The sequence below is a fragment of the Scleropages formosus genome, chromosome 4 (genome assembly GCF_900964775.1).
Source record: "Scleropages formosus chromosome 4, fSclFor1.1, whole genome shotgun sequence".
NCBI lineage: Eukaryota > Metazoa > Chordata > Actinopteri > Osteoglossiformes > Osteoglossidae > Scleropages > Scleropages formosus.
In genome coordinates, this window is record NC_041809.1 from 20,521,447 (window position 1) to 20,542,495 (window position 21,049).

Consider the following 21,049-nt stretch of genomic DNA (forward strand, 5'->3'; position numbering starts at 1 on the left):
CTGCGCAAAAAACTTGAGACAGGTGTGCAGAATCATGCATTGGCACGTGCCAAAAAACACTGTAAAAACTGCAGCTGGCGGCATCGTGTCGGATCAAGCAACGGAACTAACACGGAGCGGCTCTTCCCTGCGGTGTGCGATTCTCGAGCGCACCGCGCCGCCCGGGTGTCGCGGGTGCGCGCGCCCTATCTATCATGCGCGCTCGCGACCCCTCGCCCTGGCGCGCGCGTGTGCGCGCGCTCGGCGCGGCGCTTTGCCTGCGGGAGTCGGATGGAGTAGGAGGGAGCTCTGCGGTGGAGGGGAGAAGAGGCTTTCGGGCGGAAAAAAAAGAAGCGATTCAGATTGCAGCTGCGATGAGAGCTGATCATGATCAGTGCTGTGAACACGGGGAGTCCGGCGGTCCGGTGAGCGCGCCGCTGTCTCGCTCTCTCTCTCGCGCACACACACACACACACACACACACACACACACACACACACACACACACACACACACACACGGACAGAGGCGCAGGACAGACGAGTCCGTATCATCCCGCCGACGGCCGTGCTTCTGCACGGTGAAATCGCCTGATCACGTGTCTTAAAAACTTTTCCCAGTTCAGCTTAATGTAATTTTTCATGTAACAGCTCAATCGTTGTGTCCAGTGACTGAGACCCCGAGACACACATGACACGGTGTGAAGATGACACACCTCCTGAGGACCTTCCCCGAGGCTCGAGAAGCAGCTCAGGGTCCTCCAGGAAAGCTCTCACTCTTTCTTATTCTTAGCTGATGTTCACAGTGAACAAAGTTTCTGGAACTCTTCTTCTGGCAAACTAAGGCATGATGATGATGATGTGCATTTGCTCAGGGATAAAATTAACTCCGCACCTAATCCAGTTATAGATTTGTCTAAATCAATTCCTCATATATTATAAGAAGTGGTGCGCTTCGGGGCGCGTCATCTTGTTATGGAGACCACCGGGTTGCCCACCATGGTGAAACCTATAAATACCGCCTTATTAAAGCAGGAGAGGCTCCGCTGCGATTAGTACTGCTCACTTGTGTTATTCACAATTTGCACGCAGTTTATTCACCCTTGTTGCCTTCCTCTCAGCGCTGATTTTATGCGTGCCAGTTTCACCTAATCTGTGCCAGGGGTAACAGTATATATGAAGAGGGGGGAAAGGGGACCCTTGTTTATGCCAGTCAAAATCCCTGTTGCGTGGTGAGTGGAATGAGAAACACAAGCGCTCTCTCTGCCAGGGCTCAAAATAGAGCCTGACCAGGAGATCTGGGGCCCACCGGCTCTCCATATATGTCTGCCGCTGCCAGGCCAGTGTGGCGGCCTGCCTCCGGGACCAGCTGGGAGGCCGCAGCGTTTCCAGCACCTGCTGGCGTCTCGGCTTTATATAGCTCCTGACACGCTTGGCCATTCTTAACTGGCGCAAGACCAGTTAACTCTTCCGCTGCTGCGGACGCACCCGTCTGGTGGTCAAGAGTTGAGATCTGCAGTTAGGAAGTGGCAGACTTGACGTGTCACAAATAGCGTCAGGTTGAAGATGCAGAGGGAAGAACAATCGATGTCCACTTTTTGGAGAAATTTAGCAATTGGAGCCAGTTAATGACACCGAAATACATATTAACACTGAAGTAAAATAATAAATCTCCATGTGTTTGGGATGCAGTGTAACTATAGCTCAAGACGAAAGAACGATCAAAGTCCATAGGGTAAGAATGAAGTGACCGACACCACGGATGAAGAGGATTAAGTTGTAAGAGTTGCTTCGTGAGACAGTCTGACACAGGTTTCTAGAGCTTTGCCACAAAATTTTTACTTGAACACAGCTCATTGCGTCTCAAAAAATTCAAACTTATTTCTTCTGGGAATAAATCTTCATGGACCTTGATCGTTTCTCCCTCTGCGTCTTCAGTTCTATACATTTAGTGTCTTCATTAAATAATCCATCGGCACATTGTATATGTTGCGTCCAACCCTGTATCTGTTTTCTATCTCTGTTATGGATGCAGCTCAAAACTGTTCCACTTGTACAAGTTTGATCACCAGTGATTTAGCACTTAGAAAAGTAACTGGGTCATTCTATATTTATTCAGTATAAAATATCCTCCCAGAGTAGATTATGTTACCTTTGCCCCAAAGGACCCTTTACTTGGGAAACAATCTAGCGCATGTTGATGCTTAAAAGTCTGAGTGCCGTTGTGTCACCTTGTATAGTACTGTACTCACCTGTCTGCAGTGGCTTTCCCAACATGGGAAGCCCTGGAGGGCAGGGAACAGTCTTTAGACCTCATCTCCCGCTGGGTGATGACCGCTTTGCTCACTGCGAGCCACTCAGCACTGCACAAAAGGTCTAATGTCAACTAGAGAAACAGACAAGCAGCGTAGATAGCCAGAAAATCACAAATACCCACCCTGTTTTGGTGTTTACACATGCTTACACCTTGTATCTGCTAGACAAGGTGGTCTGGCCAGCTGTGGAACCCCTGCAGATGACAGCAGATGACACTCAGGCCTTAGACATGGGCCTCCCATTTAAAGTGTAAATTTGCCTCTCCGTGAAAATTACACACAGCACCAGCTAGAAGCTTATGAATACGATATTTTGTTAAGTGCTCCAGCAAGGAGTCCTATTACACTCCACATGCAGTAGAAGGAGTCTGTTGTTCCTCAGCTGGTTCTGCAGCAGCACTGTTACAGTAGTGGGAAATGTACGCGCTCCAGGCTTCAAAGACTACAAGAAAAACAAAAATAGGCTACTAGAATAATGATAAGACTGAATTTTAGTAAATGCATCCATTTTTTTTAGTTGACTAGATCACAGATGGTCAAACGGTCAGCCGCAAAATCAAAATTCCTTCTCTATCTTCATCTAGACCGGGGGATCAAACCTATTAAACTAGTGTGGGTTAAACTTAAACTGGTTTTTGTTTAGCAAATTTATGAAGTTCAAAAGAGAATCGGCAAAGTGCGCTTGTGCTTTGTTGCAGACTCACATTCTGGTCAAGCAGCTGAGAGAGATCACAGGTATCCAGGACCTAGCGATGCTGACAGCAGCACTGAAGGTATGTGGAGATAAGGAGGTGTGGTGTGCATGCCAATGTCACTGAAGCTGAGTGACCCTGAATAGACTAAATCCAAGATTAAACCTCTGTCTGTTGTTGTCACGTATGGGTCTATGACCCTGGAGACAAACTTAGGTAACAAGGCCTTTAGTCAAACCTCTATTTAACATGGCAGGTAGTAGTAGAGCAGTTAGAGCTACTGCCTTTGAATCTAAAGGTTGTAGGTTTGAATCCCACCTCCAACTGTCATACTCTTGAACAAGCTGCTGGGCAAATAATTGTAAGTTGCTTTGGAGAAAATCATCAGCTAAATGAATAGCTATAAATTTATTGAATTTGAACAGGATTGAGGTGACTGTATATATTCACGGTAAAGAAAGAATGATGACTGAATGATTTACATGGGGCTAGGAATTGTACGATCCTTCCTTTTTTCATTGAGGCCATTAAAGGTTGAGTGGCCGCAAAGTGGGCCTACCAAGGAAGAACCAGGCCCAGGTATCGGTCAAGGCTCTGTAGTAAAGCAGGAGCACTGGCCAGTGTCACTGAGAGCTGTTCGTGTTGTTTACGGCTTCAAGAAAGACCAGACATCAATTCCAAAAAGCTTTTAGAGGCTGTCTGTCACAAGTGCCTCTGATACCAATTTCTGCTGTTGTCCAAAACCAAGAGCAAAACACATCTTTGTGAAACGGTGGCGGTGGTGTGATTGCCTGTCTCACCTGTTTCGGAAAGACATTTATTCCAACAGTGGTAAATTCACTCTATCATTGTTGTACCAGGGTATGTCACAGGTACTAAGTAACTGCATATTGATGTCTACAGTTAATTCCCAGTACCTCAGAAGTTGAGAATAACTTATCCTTGTAGACTTACAAATTTAGGGACTTGTTAAAATTTCCTCAGCTCCATTTAAATGTATTCTATTCTATTCTATTCTATTCTATTCTTTTTGGAATTTGTATTTTTCCTTTTACTAAACTTTCTATTTGTATTGCCTGGTGAGGGGGTTTGACACCTGGGTTTCTGTATCCTCCCACGGACCCAGGCCAGCCAGGGAGACCTGAGTCAGGCCATAGCACTGCTGACTGCCCAGGTGCCTGAGGAAGAGGCGGAGCCTGTGGCTGGTGATGGACGAGCCTGGAGCTCACAGAGAAGTAGGCAGGCTGGTAGAGATAAGAGGCCACTTACAGGCTAGAGGGATGTCATCACAGGACAAGTGGGAGACATTAACTGAAAAATTTGCCAGATTTTAAAAGCCGGTTCCAGATTTCAGAGCTGTTTCTCTTTTCCCCCCCAGGAATTGTTGAGATATCATTAGATGGGCCGAAAGATGACCTCCAAACAGCCATAGAACTCAGCTTGCAGGAATCCCAGAATGCCCAAGAAGAGGAAAGAGAACTTAACAGGTTGGAACATTGAGGAAGTTCAGCATAAATAAATCATGCGTGTCCCTGTACATGTGCCAGTATGGCAGTCTAGAGTTAGCGAAACTGATTTTATTTACCTGACTCACAGGCCTTTCTGCACTCTCTTTGGCACCTCTGAAGGCTCAGTGTCCACCTGTGCTGCGTTGCAGGGCCCTGGAGGCCAGCGTGGAGGAGAGCGCCGCAAATGCCAAGAGGAAGCGCTGCGAGGCATCGGGAGAGAGCGCCAACCCGGCCGACTGGATCCGACAAGACGACTGGCCGGTGGGGGTGCGCAATGTGGGCAACACCTGCTGGTTCAGCGCCGTCATACAGGTGTTCCTCTAAGCCGCCGTTTGTGTCGCCACCGGGCTGAGCAGCACGTTCGCAGTCCTGGTTGGGAAACCCCAGCCCTCTCTCGGCCGCTCTTCACCGCAGGACTTTGGAGAGGGTTCATTTTCCGCAGTGAGCTCCAGCACCTTGATTCTACTATAGTATTTATAGCTTCTAGTATGAGATGAGCATCGCTTTGGAGAAGAAGTGTCTGCTAAATGAATCAACGTAAATGAATCAGTGTATTTCCCTTCCTCGTGGCTGATTGCTGTGTTGGCTGGTTGGGGTCACAAGTGCTGTAGAACTCGAGCTCAGTCTTTATCATTTTATTTTCCGTTTTCTTGGCTTCCGTGGGCGTATTGTTCAACAGTAGCATCGCCTTCAGTTTGTTCGTGGAGAAAACTGCGCCGCTCCTCTTTTTCGCTTAACTCATTGCAATATAATCAAGCTGTTTACTGTAATATTAGTTATTAGAAATGACAGCAGGGTGACAGGAGGTGAGATGGAGCTCTTCTACAGATGTGCTTCCAGCATGCTAATCTTATTAGCGCCGGCCCCGGCTCGACTTAGTATGTAGTGTCAGATAGCGCCCTCGAAATCCAATCCTTCATTGATATTGATAGACTGCAGCGGTAATTAAATAGCGCAATGTTTTGATGATATAGCGAATGAAGAACTTTTAAGGCACTTGTGAAATCGGTTTCCGTTGGGAGATTAGTTGAGCCCAGAGAGGGGCCATTTGTCATTACCGCGTCCATATTTGCGTTGTTCTCGTCCAGCACGAGGGCCCGCTTATGATGTCGTCACCGGCAGAGGAGACGGCGACACGCGAACGTTGTGAATTCTCCAGATCCTGTCGGTTCACCCGGGTGTGTACAGTGAGCGTAGATATACAACATTTCTCGTCATTGTGAAAATCAGTTGTTCGTTTTTTTCCCCCAGCCAGACAAGCCGGTTGGTCAATAGTGGCAAAACAAGCTCCCTGTGTTTATCAGCTGGTTGTGCATTGTAAGATTGTGATAAGCTGTAATTGAATTTGTTGCAAGGCTGTTGTTCCAGCAGAACTTCTGTTTGCCTTCGTGATTAAACTGCACTGTGGTTTTTTTTTCATGTTAAAGATAATTGAATTGGGAAATGGATTGAACAGCACGCAGTAAAATTTGTTCTGTTCTTCAAAATGACCAAAATAAGTAAGTCTGTGCAGAATTGATTTTGCATTCATGTCTCTGCCTCTCGGAGTCAAATCTCTCACAAATCGCACAATATTGCCTGTTAGACATGTACAGTAATGTCACCAATTGACAAAGAGGCTGTTCTTTATTGAAGTCATTCCAATAAACACATACCCTCTATAAATAGCAAAAGGGATTATGTTTTTTATGTGCTGGAGTGCAAATTGAAGGAATTGTTTTTTCTCTGTTGTCTGTTGTAGTCTTTGTTCCACCTTCCGGTGTTCCGTAGGCTGGTGCTAAACTACATCCTGTCCGAGAGAGTGCTGGAGAAGTGTAAAAGCTGTTCGGTATGTCAGTCAGTCAGTCAGTCAGTCAATCAATCAATCAATCAATCAATCAACCGTAGAATTCAGTCAAGCAATCAGATGCAGCCCATTTCATGTAGCCCATTTTTCAAGTAAGCCCAAATATATGAAGTATCATTTCCAGTATAGGTAAAACTGCAAATTCCTCCTTTCTTCCTTTCAAGAAGCTAGACAGATGTGGAGGTGGGGTGTGGGGTGTGTCAGTTTCTACATGTGAGTTTTAATGGAGTCTTGGGTACGGTTTTTTAGTGAGTCCAAGGTTTAGTTACATTTATGTTTTAATTTTTCAGGGAGTATGAGAACTTTTTGCTTTGTGGGAGGAGATCAAACCTATGTGTGTGTGTGTGTGTGTGTGTGTGTACAGGACAAAAGGAATGTCGCCTTCATGCAGGAATTGCGGTGTCTCTTTGCCCTCATGGTGGGCTCCAAGCGTCGCTTTGTGGACCCCTCAGCTGCAGTAGAGCTTCTGAAAGATGCGTTCCGCACCAGCGAAGCCCAGCAGGTACAACGGGCCGCTTTGTATGTAACTCCAGCCAAACGATCACGTTAAGTAATGTATTGTCCAGCTGCTGTGACGGGAACTACCATTGTCAGTGAGTCGTGACCTAAGTCTACATTTTGTCTTGATGCTAGGATGTCAGTGAGTTCACCCACAAGCTCCTGGACTGGCTTGAGGATGCATTTCAGCTAGCTGCACATGGCAGGTAAGCCTACACAGTTATTTAGATCATTATTTAGAAGGGAAGAATTGATACCAGCCTTTTGTCAACATGTTTCATTCAGTAATCCCGAAGACAAGCAGGAGAATCCAATGGTCCAGCTGTTTTATGGGACTTTTGTGGCAGAGAGAACCATTGAAGGTGAGGAAGAGACATTTACCTTTCTGCCGAGAGGTTGAGAGGTTTTTCTTAAGAGAACATGGCCAATGTGCACCACTGTTTAGGCAGCACAGTGTCGAACATTGAGCAGTTTGGGCAGTACCCTTTGCAAGTGAATGGATTCAACAACCTGGACGAGTGTTTGGAAGGGGCCATGGTGGAGGGCGAGATCGAATCTCTGCACTCAGATCAAACCTTTCCCTGTGGTCGACAGGTGAGTGATACGATTCCTAGAATCAGGTTGGTGGTCGTTGTCCAGTGACGCAAGATCTGAACTCATCATAGTGGACATGAATTCTTTCTGTTTGCAGAGATGGTTCTCAAAATTACCACCAGTGCTGACCTTTGAACTGTCTAGGTTTGAGTTCAACCAGTCTTTAGGTCGCCCAGAGAAGATACACAAAAAACTGGAATTTCCTCAAGTTATGTACATGGACAGGTACATTCCGTCTGCACTGTGCACCTTCCACACCGTTTTCTACGTCTGCAATCACGCACACGTATTTTCAGTGAGAAAAGTACTAGGAAAAGGTGTTGAAATTGCTTGCTGTATTTGATTAATATTTTTTGGGAAGCAATAATAAATTATATAATGGTACTGAGAGAAGTCCTCTTTATTTTGGTTCCGTTAACCATGTAAGGGGCACCTAAGCTTGCTGTTGGTTATCTGATGAAGACTCTGATTTGAGCAGGTACCTCCACAAGAACATTGAGCAGATGCAGGGCAGGAGAGAGGAGGTGAAGAAGCTGAAGAATCAGCTGATGGCCCTCCACCAGAAACTGGAAAGGTGAATTTAATGACATGCATGCAGGGGAAGAAGAGTCCTGATGGTTAAGGTCACATATGGCTGGAACTGAGATTGAGTTTTACGAGCATCAACAGGTCTGCATGTCTCTGCTTTCCAGCTATAAGAGCTATGGCTCAGGTCCAACAAAGTACCCGTTGGCAGACATGCTGGAGTACGTTCTGGAGTTTGCCACCACTACACCCACCAGCACATCCCCTGTCAAAGATGTGAGACACCAGTTGCAGACGTCTCCTGCTGACCCTTCATCGCACAGAGACCCCTCCTCTGACAAGCCCAGGCAAGCATCATCTCATAGACCCTAGAGCGCTTGATGACCCGTCAGAAACCCCGAATCAACCTTCATTTGTGACCAAGAGGCTGGAGATTAAAGTCCCAGGAGGGCTGGTGTTGTTCGGAGCCCTCAACAATTTCTTTGAGCTGCCTTTAAAATAATCAGCTATTTAACCCTAGCATGCCGTATGTGTTATATCTATAATTTTACACTATTTTCATTAACCTTCTTTAGCACTGCAACCTTGTTCAGTCCTCTGTGTCATTCTGGAGAGAAAAATGGTCTATAGACATAAATTAATATGAAGTGAATTACTAGAAATTTTCTAATTACTCCACTGACTAGCAGTAGGATCAAAAGTGTCTGTTGCACTAATTCCACACATTCTGCACACAGTTGGTCATACTCCTGATACACACGTAACCTGTCTATCTCAAAGGTGATGTGTGTCCAACAATTCTTTTCTTGTTTTTAACACTTTGTATGTATATTTTGCGAACCTGGAGTAACAGGCACTTACATGCTGCTATGGGTGGCTTTTGAGCCTGTCAGCACTCGGCAGGTTACAACATTTCTCGTACCTCTGACGTTTAGCATTGGGGTCAAAGAAACCCTGCTGGTGCTCAACACTGCATTGCATTACTGGCACCCTCCGATGAAGAATGAAAACCAGTTTGGACACACACTATTTTTGAACCCAGTACTCCCAGGTTAAATCTCTAGAGTTCTGCAGTCCCCTTAGATAACGGTCTGTTTAGCACCTGAATAACATAGTGTTGTGTAATCATCTCTTGTTTCGCAGTCTGTCAGGTCAAGAAGATGCCGGGCCATCAGAAAGTTTGACTTATCAAGGCCCCGCATCTCAAAGGTCCCCCGTACACAAGCCCTTCACCCAGTGCAGACCTGTGATGGATGCCCCCCAACACCCATCTCCCCATAGCATCTCTGAAGAAGAACTGCTCTGTGTCAAAAGTTGCTTGCAACGCTGGAGGATCGAGGTGGAGAACAGCATCAATGGTGGGTCTGCCCTCATCATTGTCTGCTTGTGGTGTTTTATGGTGTTTTTTGTCCCGCAGCCTTTTTGATTGGTCAGTCATTTTCATTGACAGTTGTGCTTTCGTCCCTTCGCTTTCCATCAATGGATTTAGAGTTAAAAAAAATTATGTCTCTTTATCTACACAAGAGCACTACCCAAACAAGTCATTATTAGATATGCATTCAGTTCCCTTAAACAGTCATCTAGTTTTGGTTTTATTTGGTTTTCCACTAAAATTAAAATTAAAAAAATAAAATAAAATTTAAAAAAAAGAAAAAATTGGTGTGGGTATCGGGATTTGTCTGTGTCTTATGCACCTGCTTGAATGATGAACCTCAGTGCAGCAAGTGGTAGGTAACAAACTAGGTTTTCGTGAGACTTTCATGTCTGCAGCTATGCCTCCTTCTCTTATGTAATGCATAAATTGTACTTTTGCTGAGATGTACGTCGCTTTGGACAAAAGCGTCTGCTAAATGAATAAATGTAAATGTAAATGTCCACTAAGTCCCGATCAGCCCCTTCTCCTCTGACCTGCCGTCTACCGTCATGTCTCTGTAGAGCTGAAGAGCAGCATTGAAGGGATCAGCCAGTCACTAGGGGGCATGTACTCCGATGGCTCCCTGTGCCAAGTAAGTCTTCCTCTCCTGTGACTCCTGACATCAGCCAGCCTCTACCTGTCCTCTATGGAGCTGTGACATCAGAAGGAATAAAACACCCTTAAATGGGGACCACTGCTGTAATGTGTAGCGTCAGTGACAGATTGTCTCATGTCTCTGTGACTTCATTACTGAGACATGCTGTCCTCTGGTTCCATAACTACGCAGATGCTTTGTGAGTGCAGTGTGCTTTTGATGCATTGGTCATTGGTCATGTACGTATTTCTGGCTAAGAGATAAATGTAAAAGTGAGCCTTCCAGTCTGAACGATTGCCCGTGGTACGTAGGCTCCCTACCGGCTCCACGCTGTACTGGTGCACGAGGGCCAGGCGTCAGCTGGCCACTACTGGGCCTACGTGTACGACCACAGCCGCCAGTGCTGGCTGAAGTGTAATGATGTGTCAGTGACTGAGTCGTCCTGGGAGGAGCTGGTGCGGGACTCGTACGGTGGGATGACCAACGCCAGCGCCTACTGCCTCATGTACATCGATGACAGCCTGCCCCACCTGGTCGCAGGTCAGCCCCATCATCCCCCTCCACCTCTAAAGCTACTCATTTCAGCACTTGGATCCAACCCGTCCAAATCAAGATTTTGTTTTTCGCCGGCTATGCATATTCAGCAGATTAATTTATTTCTGTAATCTCCGTGTGGTACTGCTCAGAGGAGAACGTCTATGATTAATATTCCGACAGTTTGTGAAGTGCAGTCCAAGAGGCTGAGCTTTTTATTTCCATGATCCTACATGTTATACGTGTTCATGCATTTCTGTTTTTTCCTCACCCTTCGACCCTCTCCACCCTAAACCCTTGAACCCCATGCGTTGATACGTGATGCAGAAGACACTGATGTCGAGACTGGTCAGGTCTTGCAGGGGATGGATGCCCTGCCCCCCATCTTGCGCCGCTATGTTCAGGAGGACAACCGTTGGTTCAAGCAGGAGCTGCAGGAGTGGGAGGAACAGCTGTGCAGGAGGCCCCAGGAGGAGCCCACACTGCCCTCCCAATGTGTCACACAGGAGCGTCCTCTGGAGCAGGTGGCTGAAGCTGTAGGAGCAGGTGAGAACCCTGACAGACAGGCAAGGGAGGAAATGGTGCAGGAACCTGGGAAAGAACCAGTGGAAGTACCGGTGGAAGTACCGGTGGAAGTACCACAGGAAGAACCGGGAGAGGAACCGGGAGAGGAACCAGGAGAGGAACCAGGAGGCGAACCAGGAGAGGAACCAGGAGGTGAACCAGGAGAGGAACCAGGAGGCGAACCAGGAGAGGAACCAGGAGAAGAACCAGGAGAGGAACCAGGTGAGCAATTCAACAAGGAACCAGCAACAAGGGGTTGAACCAGGAGGGGGACCAGGGGAGGGACCATGGAAGATACCAGGAACTATCTGAGGCACAAGGGGCGGAAGCAGCTGTGAAAGCAGGAAACAAGTGAGCAACCGTGGAAGAACCCTGGCAAAAGATGGAATATCATATAATGGAATACCATATTTTCTTCCAAAGCTAGAATATCATGTTAATTTGGTTTAATTTTGTTGGTTTGGAAAATTTATATATATGCATAATATATGTTTAGATTTTTTTGAAAATCTGTATATTCTAAATACAGTGTCTTATTAAGCAGTTCTTTTAAATAGTTCTGATGTGTTGATATTGAATTTTTGTCAACGCAGTATTTTTTAGTAAAGTTTTCAACAAAGTAGCCAAGGATCCTTCTGTATACATTATAATCAAAAGTTTACTCCTGTTGCTGATGTTTTATATCTCAGGGCAGTCCTCTATGACATACGTAATAGATGTCATTTTACTATTGTAATATTGACAATAATCGTGAAAAGAATTTACAGTCGAAATCCCAGTTAAGATCACTTGATCGAGTGACAACCCTCTAAATGGACAGCACTGACCTCTTGTGTTGCCTCACATAATGAACAGTTCTGCTTTCAGACCCGTAGAAGCAAGGCTCACTTGAAAACCTTCTTGGAATGACATGTTCATGACTGACCTGAGGTTTCGTTCCAGAGCCCTCCCATAGGCATTTGATACCCCCCACACCAGGGAGCGATGGCATCGAGCAACAAACGGATCAGGCCAGCGCCGACGCCGTAGACGGCAGCAACGGTCACGAGGAGCCGAGTCTGCGGTCTCAGGTAGGATGGTTATGAAGCTGGTGAAGTTATTTTCATGACGAATTTCGAATCATATTGTAGGTCACAGCTTATAGATCCACAGCGGATGCGAAACCCAATGTAGTCAGTCACTGGGACACACTCGGAGAATGTCATACAACCTCTCCTTTCCAGTTTTTATGGACTGATCTATTTCCATGACCAATGTGATATCTTTACACTGGGTAATAGATATCTAGCCATAAAATACCACAGTAAATTTCAGTGGTCCACTTGTTCCACTCACTGCTACTTAAATATGTGTGTTATTTCTAGCTTAGTGGTTAAGAAGGAGGTACTGTACATTCTTTCCTAGTGTTCTGAGAACTATATCAAGGCACAAGCATAAATATGTGCACAATATAGATAGATTTTACAACAACATTCACATTGTTTTGTCATAGCAGGTTATTCCGAACTACGAATAGTTGTGTAGCTGCAGTGCTGGGACTGCTTTGCATATCTGACACCCCGAGAGCCGTTTACATTCCAGCCATTTTCTTGGCGATATTGTTGGTTGGTGTCAGTGACAATCTGTCAGGAGTTGGACTTGGTGAACCGTCGGGCTTTAAATAGAGCATGAGGAACCATTTCATTCCCAGCTGGAACAAGGACAGTGGTGCACTGGACCGGAACACCCTGGTCCATTCCCAGCCTAGTGCGACATATGTGAAAAGCACAACTGAGATGCCTTGTCCGTGTCATCCTTTTTAGGATTTAAATGTAGAAATATAGTAAATTATTCATTTTTCTTTCCTAAAAAAAAATCTGTGGCAAAGGAAGTTTAATGGAAAACATAATGAAGATGATCACATCTGAAAGACCTTGTAGCTCCTGCAAGGTACCGAATAATTCGCGCTGTCCTAATAAATGATTGTATAGTGGCCTCTAGAGGACGTTTATTGTATTGCACGGTCGGTTCGCGCGCATTTCAGGTTACTGTAACGGTTAATGTAATGTGAGAAAACTAAGGACGGTAAAATTTGAACTTAAAGTTAAATTAGCAAAATTAATAATCACAACAACTACACTAACAATAAAATGCAGTTAAATCCATAGAACTTACATAATAGTAAGGAATTCACACACACACACATTTTCAGAACCGCTTGTCCCCATAGGGGGTCACAGGGGACCAGAGCCTACCCGGCAACACAGGGCGTAAGGCCAGAGGGGGAGGGGACACACCCAGGACGGGACGCCAGTCCACCGCAAGGCACCCCAAGCGGGACTCGAACCCCAGACCCACCGGACAGCAGGACTGCGGTCCAACCCACTGCGCCACCGCACCCCCTAGTAAGGAATTCAATTGAACTGAATAATTAGAGGGGGGCGCGGTAGCTCGGTGGGTTTGACCGGGTCCTGCTCTTTGGTGGGTCTGGGGTTCGAGTCGCGCTTGGGGTGCCTTTTGATGGACTGACGTCCCGTCTCCGGTGTGTCTCCTCCCCCTCCAGCCTTGCGCCCTGTGTTGCCAGGTTAGGCTCCTGCTCCACACGACCCTGCATGGGACAAGCGGTTTCAGACAGTGTGTGTGTGTGAATAATTATAATAAGCAGAAAAATTATCTGGTCAGAGTTGGCCTGATCTTGCCAGTCCACGAGAACCCAGTGTTTTGCATGTCTATATTTACGTAATGACTGTAGTCCAGATAAAGTGTCCCTTTTACCCTAGTGTACGTCTGAACTTCTGATACTTTAATTTATCTTGACTGTCTTTCGACAGAGCCCCGAGCCAGTATGGAAAGCAGAGGAGATGGGAGAGTCCGAAGCAGAAGCACAACCAGAGGCAGAGCCAAAGCCAGAGGCAGCGGAAGAGGGAGCAGGACAAGAAGAGGCCCAAGCTGGTGGAGATGAAGAGGAACCCCAAGCTGAGCCACAACCTCAGGCCTCACCCCAGGAGGAAGCCCCCGCTGAGACGAACCGCAGGCCGACCGAGAACCAGGTCTCCGAAGTGGAGATTCCCAACGTGGGAAAGATCCTGGTTCGCTCCGATGCGGACGGCTATAATGAAGAGGTACTACACCAAAGCACATCCCCCAGAAAAGAGTTAAACTGTCTCTGTGACAAATAATTAAAAAAAAACGTTGTGGTTTATTCAAGCACAGCTGAGCGTCATCTACACATCAACACTCATATCTTTGAGTGCGTCGCAGGCATTGAACAAGTATAAAATGACGACTTGCTTTCTATTATTATTAAATTCTGCTAAAGACACCATTGATCTTGCAGTTATGGATAACCTTGTTTTCATCTTTGTCCCTCTGTGTGCAACACTCTGTGTGTCTACGACACACTCTGGGGCAGGCGATGCTCACCCCAGCCATGCAGGGAATCATCTTGGCCATTGCCAAGGCCCGGCAAACCTACGACAAGGATGGTCCTGAAGCTGGTCTCATCAAGGTAGTACCCCAGTGCATGCTGGAACCTGGGCAGCCTTCTCCGTTTTCCCTGCACCATCTCTTCCAGAGCATCAGAACCTTTGACATTTTGTGGCCTTAATAAATTTAGCTCTTCTAGATGTCTGTAACTGACCCCCACGGTTTTTATCTTACCAAGGCCGAAAGAACTTACAGTTCACTAATGATGTTAGCACTAATTAGGAAGAAATGTGCAGCGATGCTAATCAGTTCTGAGACTGGAAAGACAGCAGGGTTCCTCGTCGTCGCTCTCCTTTCGCTGTTATCTCCTCTGCCAGGCTTTCCACGAGGAGTACTCTCGGCTTTACCAGCTGTCCCAGGAGGAGACCACCCCACAGAGTGACCCCAGACTGCAGCACGTCCTGGTCTACTTCTTCCAGAACCGTGCCCCCAACCGGGTCGTAGAACGGACTCTCCTGGAGCAGTTTGCGGACCGCAATCTCAGCTACGATGAAAGGCATGCTGCACCCTGTCGCCAACCCCCGCATTCTCCAGCCCCACCCTGTCTGTCACTCTCAGAAATGCAATGCAAATATGACCCTCCTCAGCCTCAGGGTCATAAATTTCCTACTCCACGAGCGATCATTGACATGTCACAGCGAAAATACCAGCATTTTCAAATTCTTACCTCAACCACCTGCCCTACGGGGTGCTGTCACAAACTGCATTATCTTTACAGGGGCTCAAGACTTGACCATTTGTTACTCATTCTGTTAAATAGCTTTGGTCACCACTTAAAGAGTTCTGGAGTCTGCTGATTGACATGTGCAAAGATTTCACACATATTCATTTTCAGTGTCAGAGCTAATCTAACAACAGCTTTTTCCTAATAAATATTTATAAGAATCTGATTTCACTGTAAACTTTTCAAAAGTTATGCGGCAGAACTTTCTATCTTAAGCGTAGAAAGCGAAGCATTTAGCAGCTGTATAAATGTGTAAAGACCAGTTGGGTTAGGTCCATGCATGCAACTTCTAAATTCAAGTTCTCTAAATCTGGACAGCGCTCTGTAGCCAGAAGGCCTTCTGTACAGGGAAATGTGTACCCGAGCCCCACAAGCAAACCAGTTCAACCAGTGGTCTTGTTCTCTAGGTCCATTGGAATCATGAAAGAAGCTCGAGCGAAGCTGCGCCTCATCAAACCAGAAGATATGGATATGGAGGAGTACATGGTGAAGGCTGTTCTTTCTTTTCGCTTCAAGAACACATTGCACAAAATCAGCATCATGCCTCCAAGTGTAACATGAGTCATATGTGTACTATCCTTCCTTACAGAAGATGATGATAATAAGGATAGTAATTGTTTTTATTATTTAAAACACCTGATATCACAGCCAAGGAGCCAAGGTCAGCTACAGGATATCTTGTTCAAACACATAATTACATATAATTACTTGAAATGAAATGGGGAAAAACTGAAATTCACTTAAATTACTTTACTGAAGCCCTTCCGGCTATTTGTTCAAACAGCAAAATGTATATTAAACCCAGATTTTTTCCAGCCTGAAAATGGCAGACTTTCTGAAGTCACTCAACATTGCAGATTCTACCCAAAATTCATGTCCAAAACTGTAGACTTAGTCTAACTTAAAACCTGGTCCAGGTTTTGTGGTGGTGAAGATGGACTCAAAGAAAGTTAATTACCATTTAAGATGGTTGGGACAACCTCAGTGCATCTCTACCACAGGACTTTTCGGAAGAAATTCTCTGGATCTACCCTTAAAATACATCACCTTGCAGGGCCAGGCTGGCGTCAAAGTTGTGGGAGTCAAAAGACTAGTCTATACTAAGGAGTAAAGTCTCAGTCTGAATGGGTCACAAGCGGAGCAGGAAGCAGCAGACCAGGCCATCATCAGACTGGGATGCCAGGAGGTAATCGTGTGGACCCAAACAGGAAGAACTAGCCTTGAATGGTGGGGGGCAGCACCCAAGCTGTGGTCTTCAGCTTCCAGAAAGAAGAGGAAAGAGATGGTGATCTCAGAAATTATAACCATGGAAGAGGGGAAGCATAAAATCAAGGCAGTTAGTAATCTGGTAAGGTATGATCAACAGAGTCGTAAGCTGGTAAGACATCTGGGAGATACCACAGGCAAGACTAAGCTTCATTGTCAGTGCTACTTGCAACACCCTCCCAGCTCCATCAACATGCACCGGTGGTACGGCTCCAATGCGAAGTTCCCCCCTCTGTGATGCCCCAAATTTAAACCTCCAGCAGATCCTGTCTACCTGCTGGATGCTCTGTCACAAAGTCAGCATCAACACAGGTGGCAGCATGATCAAGTCCTGTAAAAGCTGGCAAATGTGCTGGAGATGAGCAGACAGGAAGCAAACAAATGTCACCCTTTCGTGCAAAAACGTCTGACACACGGGAGGTAATACACAGCATCGCATGGAAGAAGAACGGAGCAATATTCTCTACTGAGGACAACTGGTCCATCAGAGCAGACCTCAATCTATAATTCTGGTTGCCCACCAAATTTATGACAACCCCTCTAAGGCCAGACGTTGTTGTACAGTCTACAACAGTCAAAACAGTCATAATGAAGGGAAGATTCAAGCTGTGCCTAAGAAAGAAAATAAAAAAACATGGTTCGTGAAGGCAGTTGGGAGACTATGAGTAGCAAAAGGGAGATGTTTGCTGTGGTCATGGAGAAAGGACAAGAGCTGCAGCTGGTGCGAAGGCACCCATGGAGATGCGACAAACGGTGTTGCTCAGACAGAAAAACACCGAGCTGTGTATTTAACTAGTCGCTAACAAAAACATTGATTCTCAGAGCCAGATCAATACAAGTGTCAAAAAATGAAAATGAAAGATACCAGTGTTCATATGTCTGTTTAGTCATACTGTGGTACACAGTCCTGTTGCAGTTCTCAGAGGCTGGTAATATGTTTCATATGTGTTCTGTCCTTTCCTTATTATTATTATTATTATTATTATCATATTCTTTTTTCTTTTGTTGCTTGACAGCTTCACAACACGCATACAATTATTTCAGATTTTAGTGTGATATCACTGTCTGATTATAAAACTCTTCGCTATGGTCTCTCCTGGAACTTGTGTTTGCAGCCTTTAGGCCGCCAGTCTTTGCCTTCAAAAGCTGGGTTATCTATTTAACGCGCATAATTCATACGTAGATTTTGATTCTGTCTTCTGCAGAAATGGCACGAGGACTACAACCTGTTCAGGAAGGTGTTTGTATACCTGTTGACGGGTCTGGAGCAGTACCAGAATGGGAAGTATGTGGACGTACACGCTGACTTGGGTGTTTTCTCAGCCTTGCTGCCGCTGTGCCATGCTGACCTCTCGTCCCTGTTCTAGAGTCCGTGAGGCGCTCAACTACCTGGTCTACGCGTTCCAGAACAACAGGGAGCTGCTGATGGAGGGGGACAGAAAGGGGGTGGAACAGCAGTTCATTGCGCTCTACAGGCGAAAGTGCCTCACTGTGAGCACTCCTTTCACTGGCCCGTTTTCAGAACCAGAACCAGTTTGCATGACCCACAGGAGTCACTGTGTCGGTGCCCTGAAGATCAGTATTTAACCTGGATTGCTTCACTGCGTAGCATCAGTACATTCCTTTCTTAACAGTGATGGCGCTTCCAATATGCAACACAAAAAATGCCTTGGCTGAAGACATCAGCAAAGTAATTTCTAGCTTAGCCAGTGGTTTCATTGCTGATGAGAGCTGACATTCCTTTTCTGCCCAGAATGCCCTAGCACTTGGACCCAAGAGGATTATTTCTCTCCCTTGCCTTTCTATTGGGAGTTTTTTTTTTTTGTTCTCCTCTCTGGCCTGTTAACGTACTTTACAGCTTTACTGCATGGTATAGTTCCTGCGGTAATTTAATGTATAGCTAACCTTTAACTCCATTATTGTTGTCTCTTGATCTTTTGTTTGGTGCTCTTTGTCACTTTCTATAAAAATAGATTGAATAGAATTTTATTGAAAGCAGGGGACATGGTGGCACAGTGGGTTGGACTGGGTCCTGCTCTCTGGTGGGTCTGGGGTTCGAGTCCTGCTGGGGGTGTCTTATGACTGACTGGTGTCCTGTCCTGGGTGTGTCCCCTCCCCCTCCAGCCTTATGCCCTGCGTTGCTGGGTTAGGCTCTGGCTCCCCGTGACTCTGAATGGGACAAGCGGTACAATAATGTGTATGTGTTTATTGAAAGCTTCACAGTAGTCGGCCCTTTTGTACATTTGGGCATTTTACTACAGCAATTCAGATTAAGTACCTTAATAGAGAGGACACCGGAAGTCATAGGATGTGGGGTGTGAACCAGCAACCTTGCAGTTGTTGCAACTAGTAGATATCCCACATTGCTATGGTACCTGCTTATGGTGATATAAAATATTTTTCCACAATTCTTAATTATGCAAGCGTGACAATGAACAGTCTGTGGCTAGATATTACTGTGGCAAAATGTTAAAAGAACATTAATGATCAGGATCTTGTCCCACTGCTATGGTGCCGGGATTCTGTATCCGCTGACAGGTCTGTGTCTGCCTGCTCAGGAACTGAATGAGAATGCAGCGAAGCTGTTTGCCAGCGGGGACGAGAGCAACGTGGCCGCGGGTTTGAGCATCATGAACAACACCGTCATTCCCTGCATGCACTTGATGATCCGTGACAGTGTTAGCCAGGAAGACTTGGACGTCATCGAAGCGATGAGGAGCCGGTGGTGCTCATACCTCGAACAGGACATGGAGGGTGAGTGGACCAAGCCTACACTGGCCCCACAACGCAGGCCACATGAACAATAAGATATAGGTTTCTTACCCACATGTACTTCCAATGTTCTTACAGGAGGCTACATCTGCTGCCAGATGTAGCCTCCTGTAAGGACATTGGAAGTACATGTGGGTAAGAATATTGATTTCTTTTTCAGAATTATTGTTATTTATTGCGTTCTATTTATGCGACAAAACTAAATATGAACACTTGCAAGATCACTTGGATAGGGATGAAATCTATTTCTGCAGTGCAATTTTCTCTTATCTATGTTGTTTTGCATTCATTTAAAATTATTATTAGCTACTGTATTGTGTTTTTTTTTTTTTTTGTAATTTATTTATTGATTGCAACTCCAAAGCGGCTTACATTGTTAAGCTACTTACAGTGATTTACCCACTTTTACAGCTCAGAATTTTTTTTATGTTACTGTAGTAATTTAGGGTTAGTACCTTTCTCAAGGCTACTACAGCAGGTGCAGGGATTCAAACCTGTGTCTTTTAAGTTCTAGGTGGCAGCTTTTGCCATTACGCCACCTCATGCTCTCTTAATGCCTAATTAATTTCCTAATCAATCAGCAATTTAATCATTGTAGTTTTACCACTTGCTCCGCAAGGGGAATTCTAGTGTTTGCATCTCCAGCTCATGCTGTGCCTTCTCACTCTGCCCACAGGTGTCCTGCAGGAGAAGCTGAGTGAATTTCTGCCCAGGCTGCTGGACTGCTCCGTGGGCAGGATCGAGATCACAGAGCCTCCCAAAGTCCGGCCCGGTGTGCCACATGACTTGGGCAGCCGGCTGGCAGCTGTCATGGAGTCTATCCACGACACCTCCATTGTGACTGTCAAGTAAGAACACCACGCGGAGCATCCCATAGAGGCGTCAAGGAGCTGCTCCGCACAGCTTATTCAGGAAGGGAGGTTGAGGGAACCCTCAAGTGACCACCACAAAAGCATTGTTTTGAGCACTATTTTGTATTTTCTCTATTTCTGTCATCGCCAATACACTGTGCTAAGAGCTCCACATGAAGGATTGAAAAACTTTTTAAATGCGACTTCTGTAAAGAGTTTAATCTTTAAAGCACTTAGGAAAAATCCTTTGCTTTCATAAGAAATCTGGCACTAATTTAAAACATTAATAATCAGGATTTCTTCCTCTTGTCACGAGACATCTTTTGCTTTTTTATAAATTTCTTTATTTTGGCTTGTAGAATTCTTACACTATGCAATTGCTGAAATAAACCCTACTTCTAACCACTGGATTCAGCCTTTAATAAACAACCAATTTCTTTGAATTCCTGCATTTTCTTTCTCGTTCTTTAATTTTTCTTATTGTCATGCTGTAATTATGCTTTTTTACTGCTCAGGAATGTTTAGACATCAGACATTGTACATACAAATAAAAATTAACTATATATATTTGCAAATAAGTAAATATCAAGCAGTATTTTAAAATATTTTCTATTTATGTTTTGTCTACATTTATCCCTAAAGAGGTTATTCTATATTAGCCACATCCTCAATTTGGGACACTTGAAGGTATGTACTGTATACTGGCTCCTCAGCTTGCAGACACAACTGGGACTGGAAGTAAATTTTTTTGTTAATAAATCCAAAGTCTCCTTTACTCTTAAGTGTAAAGCAATAAAATCTTAATAATATGGACTTCCTCTAAATTATTCATATGTGAGAAACACTGGTGGAGCTACGGGCCATTGTGTTTCCTGGCTTGACGCACAGCCTCTGGTCTCACACAGGAG

The 21,049-nt window shown here is 45.4% G+C and overlaps 1 protein-coding gene across 1 annotated transcript; it reads left to right on the plus strand.

Moving 5' to 3' along the window:
- Window positions 1–146: 146 nt before the first annotated feature.
- usp28 (ubiquitin specific peptidase 28) lies at window positions 147–20,551 on the plus strand. The gene is made up of 26 exons (XM_018755014.2): window positions 147–404; window positions 2,992–3,066; window positions 4,112–4,220; window positions 4,364–4,472; window positions 4,643–4,805; window positions 6,235–6,321; window positions 6,704–6,841; window positions 6,973–7,043; window positions 7,123–7,199; window positions 7,283–7,431; window positions 7,529–7,656; window positions 7,910–8,005; window positions 8,124–8,303; window positions 9,100–9,314; window positions 9,892–9,962; window positions 10,277–10,505; window positions 10,827–11,285; window positions 12,006–12,133; window positions 13,874–14,164; window positions 14,455–14,550; window positions 14,846–15,024; window positions 15,660–15,738; window positions 17,724–17,803; window positions 17,886–18,009; window positions 19,077–19,272; window positions 19,967–20,551. The coding sequence occupies exons 1-26, from the start codon at window positions 195–197 to the stop codon at window positions 20,140–20,142; spliced, it is 3,915 nt and encodes a 1,304-aa protein (XP_018610530.2). The 5' UTR covers window positions 147–194; the 3' UTR covers window positions 20,143–20,551.
- Window positions 20,552–21,049: the final 498 nt, after the last annotated feature.

What these genes read in the sequence shown, in the direction of transcription:
- usp28 (XM_018755014.2), top strand. Translation starts at nt 195, where the DNA reads ATGCGCGCTCGCGACCCCTCGCCCTGGCGCGCGCGTGTGCGCGCGCTC. An exon ending in GAGGAAAGAGAACTTAACAG is followed by an intron (nt 4,473 to 4,642) that starts GTTGGAACATTG and finishes GCTGCGTTGCAG; the next exon opens with GGCCCTGGAGGCCAGCGTGG. An exon ending in CCTCGAACAGGACATGGAGG is followed by an intron (nt 19,273 to 19,966) that starts GTGAGTGGACCA and finishes CTCTGCCCACAG; the next exon opens with GTGTCCTGCAGGAGAAGCTG.